This window comes from Microtus oregoni, unplaced genomic scaffold (assembly GCF_018167655.1).
Source record: "Microtus oregoni isolate MIOR12 unplaced genomic scaffold, Mior012 000027F_ref0000203, whole genome shotgun sequence".
NCBI lineage: Eukaryota > Metazoa > Chordata > Mammalia > Rodentia > Cricetidae > Microtus > Microtus oregoni.
In genome coordinates this window covers 19878686-19891784 of record NW_024543086.1, presented here as the reverse complement: position 1 = coordinate 19891784, position 13099 = coordinate 19878686, and the positions used below count along the sequence as shown (strand labels likewise).

The 13099-nt window shown below is 50.2% G+C and overlaps 1 protein-coding gene across 1 annotated transcript; it reads left to right on the top strand.

Moving 5' to 3' along the window:
* The first annotated feature begins 2685 nt into the window (after positions 1 to 2685).
* Positions 2686 to 12725, top strand: Rpl3l (ribosomal protein L3 like). Its single transcript, XM_041676355.1, has 10 exons — positions 2686 to 2788; positions 3223 to 3415; positions 7579 to 7747; positions 8968 to 9103; positions 10284 to 10470; positions 10556 to 10716; positions 10890 to 10991; positions 11960 to 12055; positions 12257 to 12376; positions 12565 to 12725. The coding sequence occupies exons 1-10, from the start codon at positions 2702 to 2704 to the stop codon at positions 12619 to 12621; spliced, it is 1308 nt and encodes a 435-aa protein (XP_041532289.1). The 5' UTR covers positions 2686 to 2701; the 3' UTR covers positions 12622 to 12725.
* Positions 12726 to 13099: the final 374 nt, after the last annotated feature.

Sequence of the window (13099 nt, the reverse complement as noted above, 5' to 3'; positions counted from 1 at the left end):
TCTGTCTTCCGAGTGCTGGCATTAAGGGTTTGTGCCACCAACGCCCGGCTGGTAGCATAGAATTTTAGTACCTAATGCAAAACCGCTGTTCCTGAGGATATCTTAAGCCTGGTGGACTCGGTGATTCTACAACTATAGAACCTTGATTCTGTAACAATAGACTCTCAGGATTGAAAAATAACAGGGGGGTGTGGGGGTGGCACACGTCTTTAATCCCAGCACTCTGGAGGCAGAGGCGGGCACAGTGGCACAAACCTGTGGGAGGAGCTACACAAGGGCTGAGCTGGGATGATCATTCGAGTCCAGGAGTTCAAGATCAGTTTGGAGAGCCAGATGTGTAGGTTCACACCTGTAAACCTGCCTGCCATTTTGGTAGCCAAGGTAGAAGGATTGCCAAGAGTTCAAGGCCAGATAGGCTATAGTGTGAGACCTTTCCTCAAAAGAAAAAGAAGGAGCTGGAGAGATGGCTTAGCAGTTAAGAGGTTTTCCAGAGAACATGGGTTTGATATCCACCACTCGGTTTGTAACCGGCTGTAAATCCAAGTCCAGAGGATCTGATTCCCTCTTCTGGCCTTCAATGACACCAGGCAGGCAAATGGTGCACAGATATACATGTAGGCAAAACACCCATACACATAAAATAAAATTTAATTTAAAAAAAGGGAGCCAGGCAGTGGTGGTGCACGTCTTTAATCCCAGCATTTGGGAGGTAGAGGCAAGTGGATCTCTGAATTCAAGGTCGGCTTGATCTATAGAAATAGTTCCAGGACAGTCAAGGCTACACAAAGAAACCTGGTCTCTAAAAACCAAAAAGGCTTATATAATTTGCGGGGTGATGGTAGCAAATGCCTTTAATCCCAGTAATTGGGAGGCAGAGGCAGATGGATCTCTGAGTTTGAGGCCAGCCTGATCTACAGAGTAAGTTTCAGGACAGCCAAGCAAGGCTACACAATAAAAGGACGGTCTCCAAAAACCAAAGGAAAAGAGAAAGGAAGAAAGAAAGAATATCAGAGCTAAGAGTGTAGCTCAGGTAATAGAGTGCTTGCCTAGCATGCACAAAGCCCTAGGTTTAATCTCCAGCACTGTGTAACCAGGCATGGTAATACCAACACTTGCCCTTGGGAGGTGGAGGCAGGAGGATCAGAAATTCAAAGTCATCCTTACCTATATACTAAGTTCCAGGCCAGCCTGTGATGCAGAAGACCCTGAGACAAAGAAGCAAAGAAACGTGAAAACAGATTCATTCAAGTACTTGTTCTGGCTAGGTTCATGTCAACTTGACACAAGCCAGGGTCACCTGGGAAGAGAGAACCTCAACTGAGAAAATGCTTCCATCATACTGGCTATAGATAGGCCTGTAGGGCATTTTCTTGATTAATAACTGATGTGGAAGGACCCAGACCATTGTGGGTGGTCCCAGGTTCTATAAGAAAGGCTGAATCAGTCATAAAGAGCAAGCCAGAGGGGCTGGGGAGATGGCTCAGTGGTTAAGAGCACTGCCTGCTCTTCCAAAGGTCCTGAGTTCAATTCCCAGCAACCACATGGTGGCTCTAGTGAGATCTGGTGCCCTCTTCTGGACTGTAGGAATACATGCAGACAGAATACTGAGAATACTGTATACATAATAAATAAATTTAAAAAAAAAAAAAAGAGCAAGCCAGTGAACAGCATTTTTTTTTTTCATGGCCTCTACTTCAGTCTCTTTCTTTCTGTTTTTTGTTTTTCATGGCAGGGTTTCTTTGTGTAGCCTTGGCTGTCTTGAAACTAGCTCTGTAGACCAGGCTGGCCTCAAACTCACAGAGACCTGTCTGCCTCTGCCTCCCCCAAGTGCTGGGATTAAAGGCGTATGCCACCACCCCCGTCTTCTACTTCAGTTTCTGCCTTCAAATTTTTGACTTGAGTTCTGCCTCAGTTTTCCCTCAATGATAGGCTGTGATCAGGACATGTAAGCCAAATAAATGTTTTCCTTCTCAAGTTAATTTTGATTATGATGCCTTTATTTATTTATCTTTTTTTTTTTTGAGACAGGGTTTTCCTGTAGCTTTGGAGCCTGTCCTGGAACTTGTGCTGTAGACTAAGTTGGCCTTGAACTCACAGAGATCTGCTTGTCTCTGCCTCCTGATATGCGGAGATGAAAGAGCACACACCGCCACCGCCTGGTAAGTTTTTTTTTTTTAAGTTTTATTTTGTGTGTGAGTGTTTTGCCTGCATGTATGTCTTTGCCCCATGTGCATGCTTGCAGTGTTCACGGTGGTGAAGAGAATGCCAGATCCCCAGGGACTGGAGTTACAGACAGTGTGAGCGGCCACACAATTCCCCTCTGCTGGGAATTGAACTTGGGTCTTTTGGAAGAGCAGCTAATGCTCTTAACAGCTGAGCTATCGCTCCAGAATCAATCATGGTGTTTCTATTGCAGCAATAGAGCTCTAGCTTACAACTCTCCGGGCAGGAGACCTCTTTACTGGACTCAGATTTTCCTTCTGGCTGTGGCCTGAGAACAGGACCCTCATCAGGCCACAGTTGCCTGTCCTTGAAGAGTTATCCCCCAGGCCCCTGGAAGAAAAAAATATGATCCCTGGTCCCAGGTGTTCTTACCACTGTAGACTGCCCATCTAATGCCCCTCCCAGGTTTGTTCCTGGCACCAAAGGCCATGCTGGCTACAGGAGCCAGCCAAGGAGCCTGCCAGGTGCTAAATCTGGGATGTGGCAGCTGAGTGTTCTGGCCCTGTCATTCTACCTCTGGTGCCCCGTGGGGAGGCCCCTTCCTGACCTGCAGGGACCGGCCATGGTCAGTGGGCTGGGACTACCTCCTGAACAAACTGGCCTTCCGGGGGAGGGGGAAGGGGCAGCCCTGGAGCTGTGAGGAATGGGTCTGAAGAGATAGCAAAGGGCCAGGGGCCGCGCTTTGGGTCTGGAAGGGGCGTGAGAAGGAGAGGTCACGGTAGTCACCTGCTCTTGACACATTACTTTACTGTCTTTGGTCCATCCAGGCCTCGCCAGCCTGAGTTCACAAGAGCAGGAAGTCTGCGATTTTAAAGAAACCCCGTCCCTAACCCTGCATCATTTGCATAATTTGATGGGGTAGCACGGAGGACTGCCTGGACCCCTCCCTCAGGCCTCTAGCCCACATTGTATTTGAGGTGCTGAGTCTCCTGGATCATCCTGAAGCCACCACAGGGAGATCCCAGTTCTGAACTCCTTTTTCTCCTATCCTATCCCAAGTCCCACCGGAAGTTCTCTGCCCCTCGACATGGACACCTGGGCTTCCTGCCCCACAAGAGGAGCCGGAGGCACAGGGGCAAGGTGAAGAGCTGGCCACGGGATGACCCCAGCCAACCTGTGCACCTCACGGCTTTCCTGGGCTACAAGGCTGGCATGACCCACACCCTTCGAGAAGTGCACCGCCCTGGACTCAGTGAGTCACTGCGGGGGACACAGGGCAGAGTGGGGAATGGAATCTTGTAACTGATAGGAGCCAGAAACTGTTCGTGTGGTCCAAGCGGAGCCACAGTTCCACAAAAGATGATGGTCTGTGCATGGAAATTGCCTTGGGACGGGAGGATCCATGCTGAACTTTGTCAAGCCCTGACCATGAGCAATACCCGGAGGGAGGGGTTTCTAACAGTACTTACCATGGAGAGGCTAGAAGAGTGGCCCCAGGTAGGTAGTAAGCAGAGCTACTGGGGTTCAAAGATGGGCACCCTTGTGGGGCTCAGGACTGTAATCCTACCTTCTTGGGATACTGAGGCAGGAGGATCACTAGTCTAAGACTAGCCTGAGTAACTTAGTTAGCCTGTCTCAAAATAAAGGAAAAAAAAAGATTTGGGGAATGTGGCTCAGTAGTAGGAGTTTACCTTGTATACTCAGAGTCCCAGGTTCAATCTCCAGTACTGTTAAGAATAATATAACAGAAATTTAAAAAGTGGGTTGGTTACCCATCTTCCTCAAAGCCTCCTGTGTAGTGTCTCTGTAGAACTCTAGAACACATATTTTAGAAGAACTAGTATACAGATGTGGATTGCTGTGTGACAGTTTCCGTGAGTTTGAAACATTCCGTCTTGCAGGGAAAACTCCTTAAGCAGGGAGGGTAACAACTCAAAATAGTTCTAGAAAGTCCCTGAAACTGACCAGATTTACTAGGCCTCTCCCTGCAGGAGTCAGCAATAAAAGCCAAGTGTACCCCTTCAGAGGGCCAGAGCTGGCCCGCCAAGAAACTCTCAGAAGTCTGGAAGAAGCAGAGACCAGTGGAGTTACCTGGAAGAGGTTAAGACGAGGAAGAGGTTTAGACCAGAGTCACTTGGAAAGGACAACCTGTTGAACTGCCTGTGGGTTGTGCAGTGTGCTCCAGGTTTAGTTTTGTGACCTGTCCCCCATGCGGGAGTGGGTTTTGGTGAGGCATCTGTCTCTGAGCCATTTCTACTTCTGTAAATAGCCCCTCAACCATATTCCTGAAATAACACCAGTACAATTCTATTGGTCCACAGCTGAACTTTGGTGGTAGCCGTACTTTGACCTGTTGTGGAGAAGATAAGTAGTGTCTCCCCAGGAAAGTTTTGTCACACAAGATATAGTTCAGGGACTGGAGAGATGGCTCAGTGGTTAAGAGCACTGACTGCTCTTCTAGAGGACCCAGGGTTCAATTCCCAGCACCCATATGGCAGCTTACAACTGTCTGTAACTCCAGGATCCAGCACCCTCACACAGATATACATACAGGCCAAAACACCAATAAAACAATAAAAAAAGATATAGGTCAATCCCTCATACTGTTTGCTTGATGTTAAAAGACTTAATTTTAATTATGCATGTGTATGTTTGTTCTGGGCATATGCACACAGGAGCGCAAGTTTGCAGAGACCAGAAGGGGGTGGTAGAGATCCTGGAGCTGGAGTTACATGTGGTTGTGCTATCTAATTTTTTTTTTTTTTTTGGTTTTTCGAGACAGGGTTTCTCTGTGGCTTTGGAGCTCGTCCTGGAACTAGCTCTGTAGACCAGGCTGGTCTCGAACTCACAGAGATCCGCCTGCCTCTGCCTCCCGAGTGCTGGGATTAAAGGCGTGCGCCACCATCGCCCGGCGGTGTGCTATCTAATTTTATGTCAAATTGACACAAGCTAGAGTCATTTGGAAAGAAAAAAAAAAACTAAATTGAAAAAACTGCCCCCATAAGAATGGCCGTGATGCATTTAAAACTTACTGATTGAGGTGTGAGGGCTGGTGGTTCTGGGTGCTAAAAAGCAGGCTGAGAAGCAAGCAGTAAGCAGGACTCCTCCATGGCCTCTGTTTCTGTTCCGGCCTCCAGATTCTTGTCCTGCTTGAGCCCGGCTCTGACTTCCCTCAGCGATGGAGTAGAACCCGAGAGCCAACAGAAACCCTTTCTTTCCCAGGTTTCTTTGGTCATGCTTTATTACATCACCAGGAAACACTAAGCCAGTCAACACGTGTGCTAGGAACCAAACTTGGTTCCTCTGAAAGAGCATTATGTGGATTTTGTTGTTGTTGTTTTGTTTTACTAAGACAAGGTTTCACTATGTAGCCCTGGCTGTCCTGGAACTCATGCTGGTCTTGAATTCACAGAGATCTGCCTGCTGCTGCCTCCTGAGTGCTGGGGTTACAGGCGTGTGTACTGTGTCTATTCAGCTTGCCTAAATTCTGTTGCATGCACTTATGTGTCACTTGTGTACCTGCTACCTGTTCTGTGTCAGACTTTTCCTGGGAAGATACAACACATGCACACACACATGTACACACACACATGCACACACACATGCGCACACACACATGCGCACACGCACATGCACACATGCACATGCACACAGACATGTACACACATGCACACTCGCACATGCACACACACATGCACACATGCACACACAGTACACTCATGCACACAATGCACACACATGTACACACACATGTACACACATGCACACACATGCACACATGCACATCTATTCACTCTAGATAGGAAGCCCATAACAGACAAACTCCAACTTGATGAATCAAAGAGTTTTACTGGGATTACTACAGGAATATGGGTGAGGGGTTACACACAAGAGCTGAAATGACTCAAAGACAGCTACATTACCCAGATCCATCCCAGCATGGTGACAGCTCACAAAAGCTGGGAACCTGGAGTACACAGCACAGCCTGCAGGCAGCTCAGTTGGTTGGAAGGTGGTCTTTCCAGGTGACTCAGTTTGTTTGAGCTTCTTCCAGGCAGCTCAGCTACTCTGTTTTTTACAGGCTTTTGGGCTGGTCTCAGTTGGCTAGGCTTGTCTGAGAGTTTGCCGTGCAGTTTGGCGTGTCTCCATGTGATGCTTAGCATCCTTGATGTTTCTATACTCTTGGGGAGTGAGGGTCCCAGTGGATCTGGTCAGTTTCAGGGACTCCATGAAGTTATTCTGAGTTGTTTATTTACTGCTTTTACTACCCTATTTGCAGTATCTCTCCTTCCCTTGGGATGTTCTGTGCTTTGACCCCTTTGTTGAAAATAGTTTCTTGCTGGGCGCTGGTGGTGCACACCTTTAATCCCAGCACTTGGGAGGCAGAGGCAGGCGGATCTCTGGGAGTTCGAGTTCTACAAGAGCGAGTTCCAGGACAGGCCCCAAAGCTATAGAGAAACCCTGTCTCAAAAAAAAAAAAAAAAAAACAACAACAACAACAACAAAAGAAGTTTCCCTCTAGCCGGGTTTTTATTTTTGAGACCTGTTTCTCTGTGTAGCTCTAGTTGTCCTGTTCTGTAGACCAGGCTGGCCTTGAAATCACAGTCAACCTGCTGGGATTAAAGGCAGTCCAAACCCTAGCTAGCTCATATATTGGAAACTTTGTTTTGTTTTTATTTCTTTTTTGGGGGGGTTGGAAACAGGAGTTCCCTGTGTAACAGTCCTAGCTGTCCTGGAACTAGCCCTTATAGACCAGGCTGGCCTCGAACTCACAGGGATTCACCTGCCTCTGCCTCCCGAGTACTGGGATTAAAGGTGTGTGCCACCACCGCCTGGCTTGTTTTGTTTTTAGAGACAGGTTTCTCTGTGTAATAGCTCTGGCTATCCTGGAATTCGTTTTGAAGACCAGGCTGGCCTCAAATTTAGAGAGATCCTCTTGCCTCTGCCTCCTGAGTGCTGGGATTAAAGGTGTGCGCCACCACCGCCTGGCTTCCTATCTTCTTTCATTTTTAGAACACATACTTCGGTTGGGCATGGTGGTGGATGCCCATAATACCAACACTTGGGAGGTCGAGGCAGGAGGATCAGGAATTCAAGGCTGTTCCCAACTACATAGCAAGTTCAAGGCCAGCCTGGGCTACAGGAGATGCCCCCCAAATAAACCTAAACAAAAGAAAACGCCATGATGAAATCCATGGCGGCCTAAGACTCTCCATGAAATGATGGGTCTCTGGTTTCCCTGGTGCTTATGACACTATATTTAGAATTATTAAAAATAAAATAAGATTTTGGTGGTCTAATTAGTCGGCCAGGCAACAGCTCTGTCTCTTGGGCTGCCTTGTGTAGTTGACCCTTGTGGTTCCTTCCCCATTGGCTGAGAAGGTCCCCTCAACTCTTGTTCCTTGGTCCAAACAGAAATTTCCAAACGAGAGGAGGTAGAAGCTGTGACCATTGTGGAGACGCCACCGCTGGTGGTGGTGGGCGTGGTGGGCTACGTGGCCACTCCTCGAGGTCTTCGGAGCTTCAAGACCATCTTTGCCGAACATCTCAGTGATGAGTGCCGCCGACGCTTCTACAAGGATTGGTGAGAGCCTCGCCCTGGCTCTGTGCTAGAGCAATGGAGGGGGAGGGGAGCCTTGCCCAGGTAGAGAGTCTGTGTGGTGCCTTCAGTGCAGCAAGACAGGAAGAAGTATCAGAGAGCTGGAGAGGACATTGGAATCCAGAGATAGGAAGAATCAAATATTCAGCCTAGGGTTGGGCTGGTGGGATGACTCGGGTGTTTGCTGCCCAGCCTGCCAACCTGTGTGCCATACCTGGGATAAGGCGGAGGAGAGAACTAATTCTTGAGTTGTCCTCTGACTACCACATGTGCACTGCGGTGCTTGTAAACATATACATACAATATATCAAAATAAGTGCAAAAAGTTTAAAATCACCAGTCATTATATTCATGGCGATAACTGGATGAAATTTCAGAATTGACATGCGTGGACTGGAAGCCAGCCTGGCCTACAGAGCGAGTTCCAGAACAGCCAAGGCTACACAGAGAAACTGTGTTTCAGAAAACGAAAAACAAACAAACAAATTAAAAACACCCCCCCCACACACACACACAGAGCAGGACTATATGACTGAAGCAATATGGCTGACATCTTGAGTTCCTTGCATGGCTAGATGAAGGGTGTAGAATGTGGCTCCCCCCTACTCCCCAAAGTGACTGGTGAGCAGCAAGGATGCCGATTTTACTGTTTGTACCATGAATTTGCTCTTCATCCAGAGTTTAGCCTCTGGGACCCGTGGCTTCTTCATCTCTAGGATTGGGCTCATCATTCTACCTGAGCCCCAGTGAGGGGTGGGAAGGGTATCTGCCTAACTGGAGGGACAGCATTTGCCCACAGTGTCTGAGGGAGGTGTTAGAGCCCCAGAGAGGGGTGGGAAGGGTGTCTGCCTAACTGGAGGGACAGCATTTGCTCACCGTGTCTGAGGGAGGTTAGAGGTCTGATTACTGCTGGGCACACACCTGGAATCCTAACATTTTAGAAGGATTTGGAGTGTTAGTCCAGCCTGGATGACATAGTGGGACCCTCTTGAGACACACACGCCCACACACATACAAAGAGGAGAAGTGGGGAAGGAGGGCTGGAGGGAGAGGACATGATCACCAATGGTGCCTGGAAACATCCCAGGCTCTTCGGGAGGGCCTGGGCCAGGCCTCTGGCTTGGTGGGCTGCAGGTAGGGTGAGGCAGGCAGGACAACACAGAGAGCTACCTGGCTGGGTGTTGAGCACTCTGTGTGTGGCTCAGGCACAAGAGTAAGAAGAAGGCCTTTACCAAAGCCTGCAAGAGGTGGCGAGACACCAACGGCAAGAAGCAAATCCAGAAGGACTTTGCGGCCCTGAAGAAGTACTGCAAGGTCATTCGGGTCATTGTCCACACCCAGGTCAGCCCAACCCCCACCTCCAGCCCATCCCCCACATCCAAATAAAGAGCCCTGACAAATGTCAGCTTAAAAATAGCACCAGCCTTGGGAACAGGCTCAAGATCTGGCCAGCTACCTCACTAGCCACTCTTGTCCCAGAGTTGAGAGGTCACTGGCATGTGATGTTATATGCCAGTGTCGTCAACAGCTATTGTGCCCCACGGACGACTCAGGTGCCCAACCGTCCTGAAAGGCTTGAGTCTTCAGTCAAAAGTCCAGCATGGAGAACTGGCTGTACCTGGGGTCCAGCTTGATGCTGACTGAAATTTAACCAGAACACTCGCTCTGGAATTTTCCTACACATCTTGTCTTCAGAGAAGTATTCCCCGGCTGCAACCCTATCCTCACCCCTCCTGGGCGCCTCCCCTGCTCTGTGAACACGGGGCTCTTGTTCACTCTCATACCTGTAGCTCATGGGGAAGCAAGTCAGGGCTTGATGTTTGCCAGTTTGCCCTCCAGGGATCATGGAGGCAAGGGTCACACTCATCTAATTCCCCTGTGAGCCCCAGGCCATACAGTATACATAATAGCCTGGTAGGAGCTCTATAAATACTGTGCTGTGACCTAACAGGTGTGTTTACACTGGTATATCCTCTTAGCATATGAAGCTCACAGCAGCCAGGGACTTGCCCAATGGTCTAGTTGGCACCCTACACTTGGAAGGAAGTTGGAGCCCACTCCTACATCTGCCTGTCCTGGCAGCCTCCTGCTCCCATCTGGCCAGATGATCCCAGCAACTTTCCAAGATCTTTCCTAACACAGTGCCTTTCTGCATGCTGCTTGCGTCCTCGTAAACTCACGTGGAGTTCTGTGTAGTGACTTTTTGCTGGTTTTGGTCACTTCTTCAGAGAGGCCCTTCCTGACCACTCTACCTGAGGTGCTATCTGTTGTTTACCAGAACACTGAGCCCTCTCCAAGAGTTTACTTGGCTTTAATCTGTCCTGAAAGGAGACGGCAGAACTCCCTGAGATACAGGATGCTGCCTGCCCCAATCTGTGGTGTACCTCCAGCACCCAGCATGTGGCAGGAGCACAATAATGTCTGAATAGACACAAAGGGGAAAGACTTGGGGTTACCAGCGGGCTAGCCATCTGGAGTGGGGGGGGGGGCTTGTGAAGTGACCTTCCCACTGTGTCTGCAGATGAAGCTGCTGCCCTTTCGGCAGAAGAAGGCCCACATCATGGAGATTCAGCTGAATGGTGGTACCGTGGCTGAGAAGGTGGCCTGGGCTCAGGCACGGCTGGAGAAGCAGGTGCCTGTACACAGTGTGTTCAGCCAGAGTGAGGTCATTGATGTCATTGCTGTGACGAAGGGCCGGGGTGTTAAAGGTAAGGCCTGGTAGAGACAGTAGCTCCAGGGAAGAGTGTTTAGTGGGGGCCAGAGTGGCCTCTTAGCCTCCCTTCCTCTCTACAGGGGTCACTAGCCGCTGGCATACCAAAAAGCTGCCAAGGAAGACCCACAAAGGCCTGCGCAAGGTGGCCTGCATTGGTGCCTGGCACCCTGCCCGAGTAGGCTGCTCCATTGCCCGGGCTGGGCAGAAGGGATACCACCACCGTACAGAGCTGAACAAGAAGGTGTGTCCATAGCTCTGAGTGGTATCTAGTGGGACGGCACGATTCAAACTCTGATTGGGTTCATGAAATATCATTACTAGTTCCAGAGTCTGAGCATGCGTGCTTGGGGATGTGTGTGGCTGTGTTGCTAGCCCAAAACCCACCTCTGGTTCCTACTGCTGTTTTCCCGGCAGATCTACAGAATTGGCAGGGGGCTGCACATGGAAGATGGGAAGATGGTTAAAAACAATGCGTCCACCAGCTATGATATTACTGACAAGTCTATCACACCTCTGGTGAGGCTGGCAAACGGGATCTAATGGGGGCTGGAGGTATACCCGAGGTGGTGCTACCCTGCCCCCCCCCAGTTCCATTATGTAAGCTCCGCAACTGGATATAGGCCCCCACACAGACTAGGCCTAGGGCCTTAGCAGGAAGTCAGTGATGGGAGGCCTGATATGCCAGTGAGCAACCACTTGGAAGCCCCATTCCTTGTTTGTTCCTGCACCCTTTATACCTGCTGAGAGGAGACATGCATACAGCTGCATACAGCAGTACCGCGGTGGCCTAGGAACCAGCTCTGAACTAGCGGGAAGCAGCCATGGAGCCTAAGCATGTGACTGCATTTCCCGTAGCCCGAGTCGACCTCCAACTCCCCATACAGCTGAGGATGACCTTGAAATGCTGATCCTGTTTCTACCTTTTTCTGAGTGCTGAGAGCATGTGGCCGCACACCGTTTATTCCTCTGTGTAGCTCTGGCTGTCCTGGAACTTGCTCTGTAGACCAGGGTGGCCTCAAACTCTAAGATCCTCCTGCCTCCTCCCAAGTTCTGGGATTAAAGGCATGTTCCACCATGCCCAATTATCACCTAAGTTTTTAATGTGGTGCCCAGGATCGAACACGGGGGCTTGTGAACACTAAGCTAGCATTCTTCCAGCTGAGCTACGGAGCCAGGAACTCACTGTTATGCAGGCTGGCCTTAAGTGATCCTGCTGTATCGGTCTCTCAAGTGCTAGATTTATAGAGGTATACTACCGTGCTCAGCATTCCCAAACTTCTGAGCTTCAGTGTCCCCCACAAAAAGGCATGTTAATGTTAAGTGAGATAAGGCAGGAAGAAGAATACTAAAAACAGGGCTCAAATGCTGTTGCCCTGACAAGTGGTCCAGTGTGAGGTACCCTGGGGTCTGAGCATGGGGCTCCTACACATCAGTCGCCTAACCTGTCTGCCTTGTACCTGCTTGGTGTGATCTTCTCCCTGCAGGGTGGCTTCCCCCACTATGGGGAAGTGAACAATGACTTCGTCATGTTAAAGGGCTGCATTGCAGGCACCAAGAAGAGGGTGATCACACTGAGGAAGGTAAGCGCAGCATGGCAAGCAGGGTCGAGGGCTCCATCCAGTAGCCTGTCCTGTAGCCTGCTCTGCTGCGGGTGGGGTGGTGGGAGAGTGGAGGAAGGGATCTGGCAGGGGCAGGTGATCGACTGAGTCCTTCTTGGTGTGGAGCAGGGGGTCCGGGGGAGTTGGGGCTCTCCATCCTTGACGTCTCTCTTGGATCCCCAGTCCCTCCTAGTGCACCACAGCCGCCGAGCTCTGGAGAATATCGAACTCAAGTTCATTGACACCACTTCCAAGTTTGGCTATGGACGCTTCCAAACAGCGCAGGAGAAGAGAGCCTTCATGGTGAGCTAGTCCCACTTGTTCTCTGGGTCCCAAAACTCCATACCCCGCTTGTTTCGGAGAGGAGCTGGGGAAGGGCGCTTTTAGGGATCTAGCAGAGAGGCCCTCGGTAGCCTTGGTGACGGTCGTAGACAGTATTTCTTGATTGATTCTGGTCACTAACACTCCTCCTGTCCCTCCACTTGAACCAGGGCCCCCAAAAGAAGCATCTGGAGAAAGAGAAGCCGGAGACCTCGGGAAACATATAAGATGCCTGGAATGGAGCACACTAGGGAGTGCTTCTGCTGCGCATCCTGTCGTTTTTATCTAATAAAGTCCTGAGGCAACTCTTAAGCCTGGGTCAGAGGGTTGCAGGGTGGAGGCGCCAAAAGGCGGGCAGACGTCTCAAGGCGCAAGGTTTACGGCCAGATTACGGCGGACTAGGCATGCAGCTGGGTGGATGTGCTCCCACTCCAGTCCCGAGTCATTACCACTGGGGTCCTGAGGTCTACTGGAGCCCTGGCTGAACCCCGGTTTCTGCTGAAGGAGAGAGGCTCCACGGAAGAGGCTCTCAGAGCGGGACCTCCTGGAGGCGGAAGTGGGAAACCTGGTTCCTGGGAAGGATTGGTTGGACGGGTGGAGTTTAGGACCTACCGGAGGAAAGACAGACAGGTCGAGGGCGGGGCTTCTAGGAGGAGGGTAGTGGGAAATCCTGGAGTGATTCTTCTCTAGGGGCGGGGCTTAGAG

Coding starts and splice junctions, on each gene's coding strand:
- Rpl3l (XM_041676355.1), top strand. CDS start 2,702: ATGTGGCAGCTGAGTGTTCTGGCCCTGTCATTCTACCTCTGGTGCCCC. Junction 10,471..10,555: donor GAAGGGCCGGGGTGTTAAAG/GTAAGGCCTGGT, acceptor TCCTCTCTACAG/GGGTCACTAGCCGCTGGCAT. Junction 12,377..12,564: donor AGGAGAAGAGAGCCTTCATG/GTGAGCTAGTCC, acceptor CACTTGAACCAG/GGCCCCCAAAAGAAGCATCT.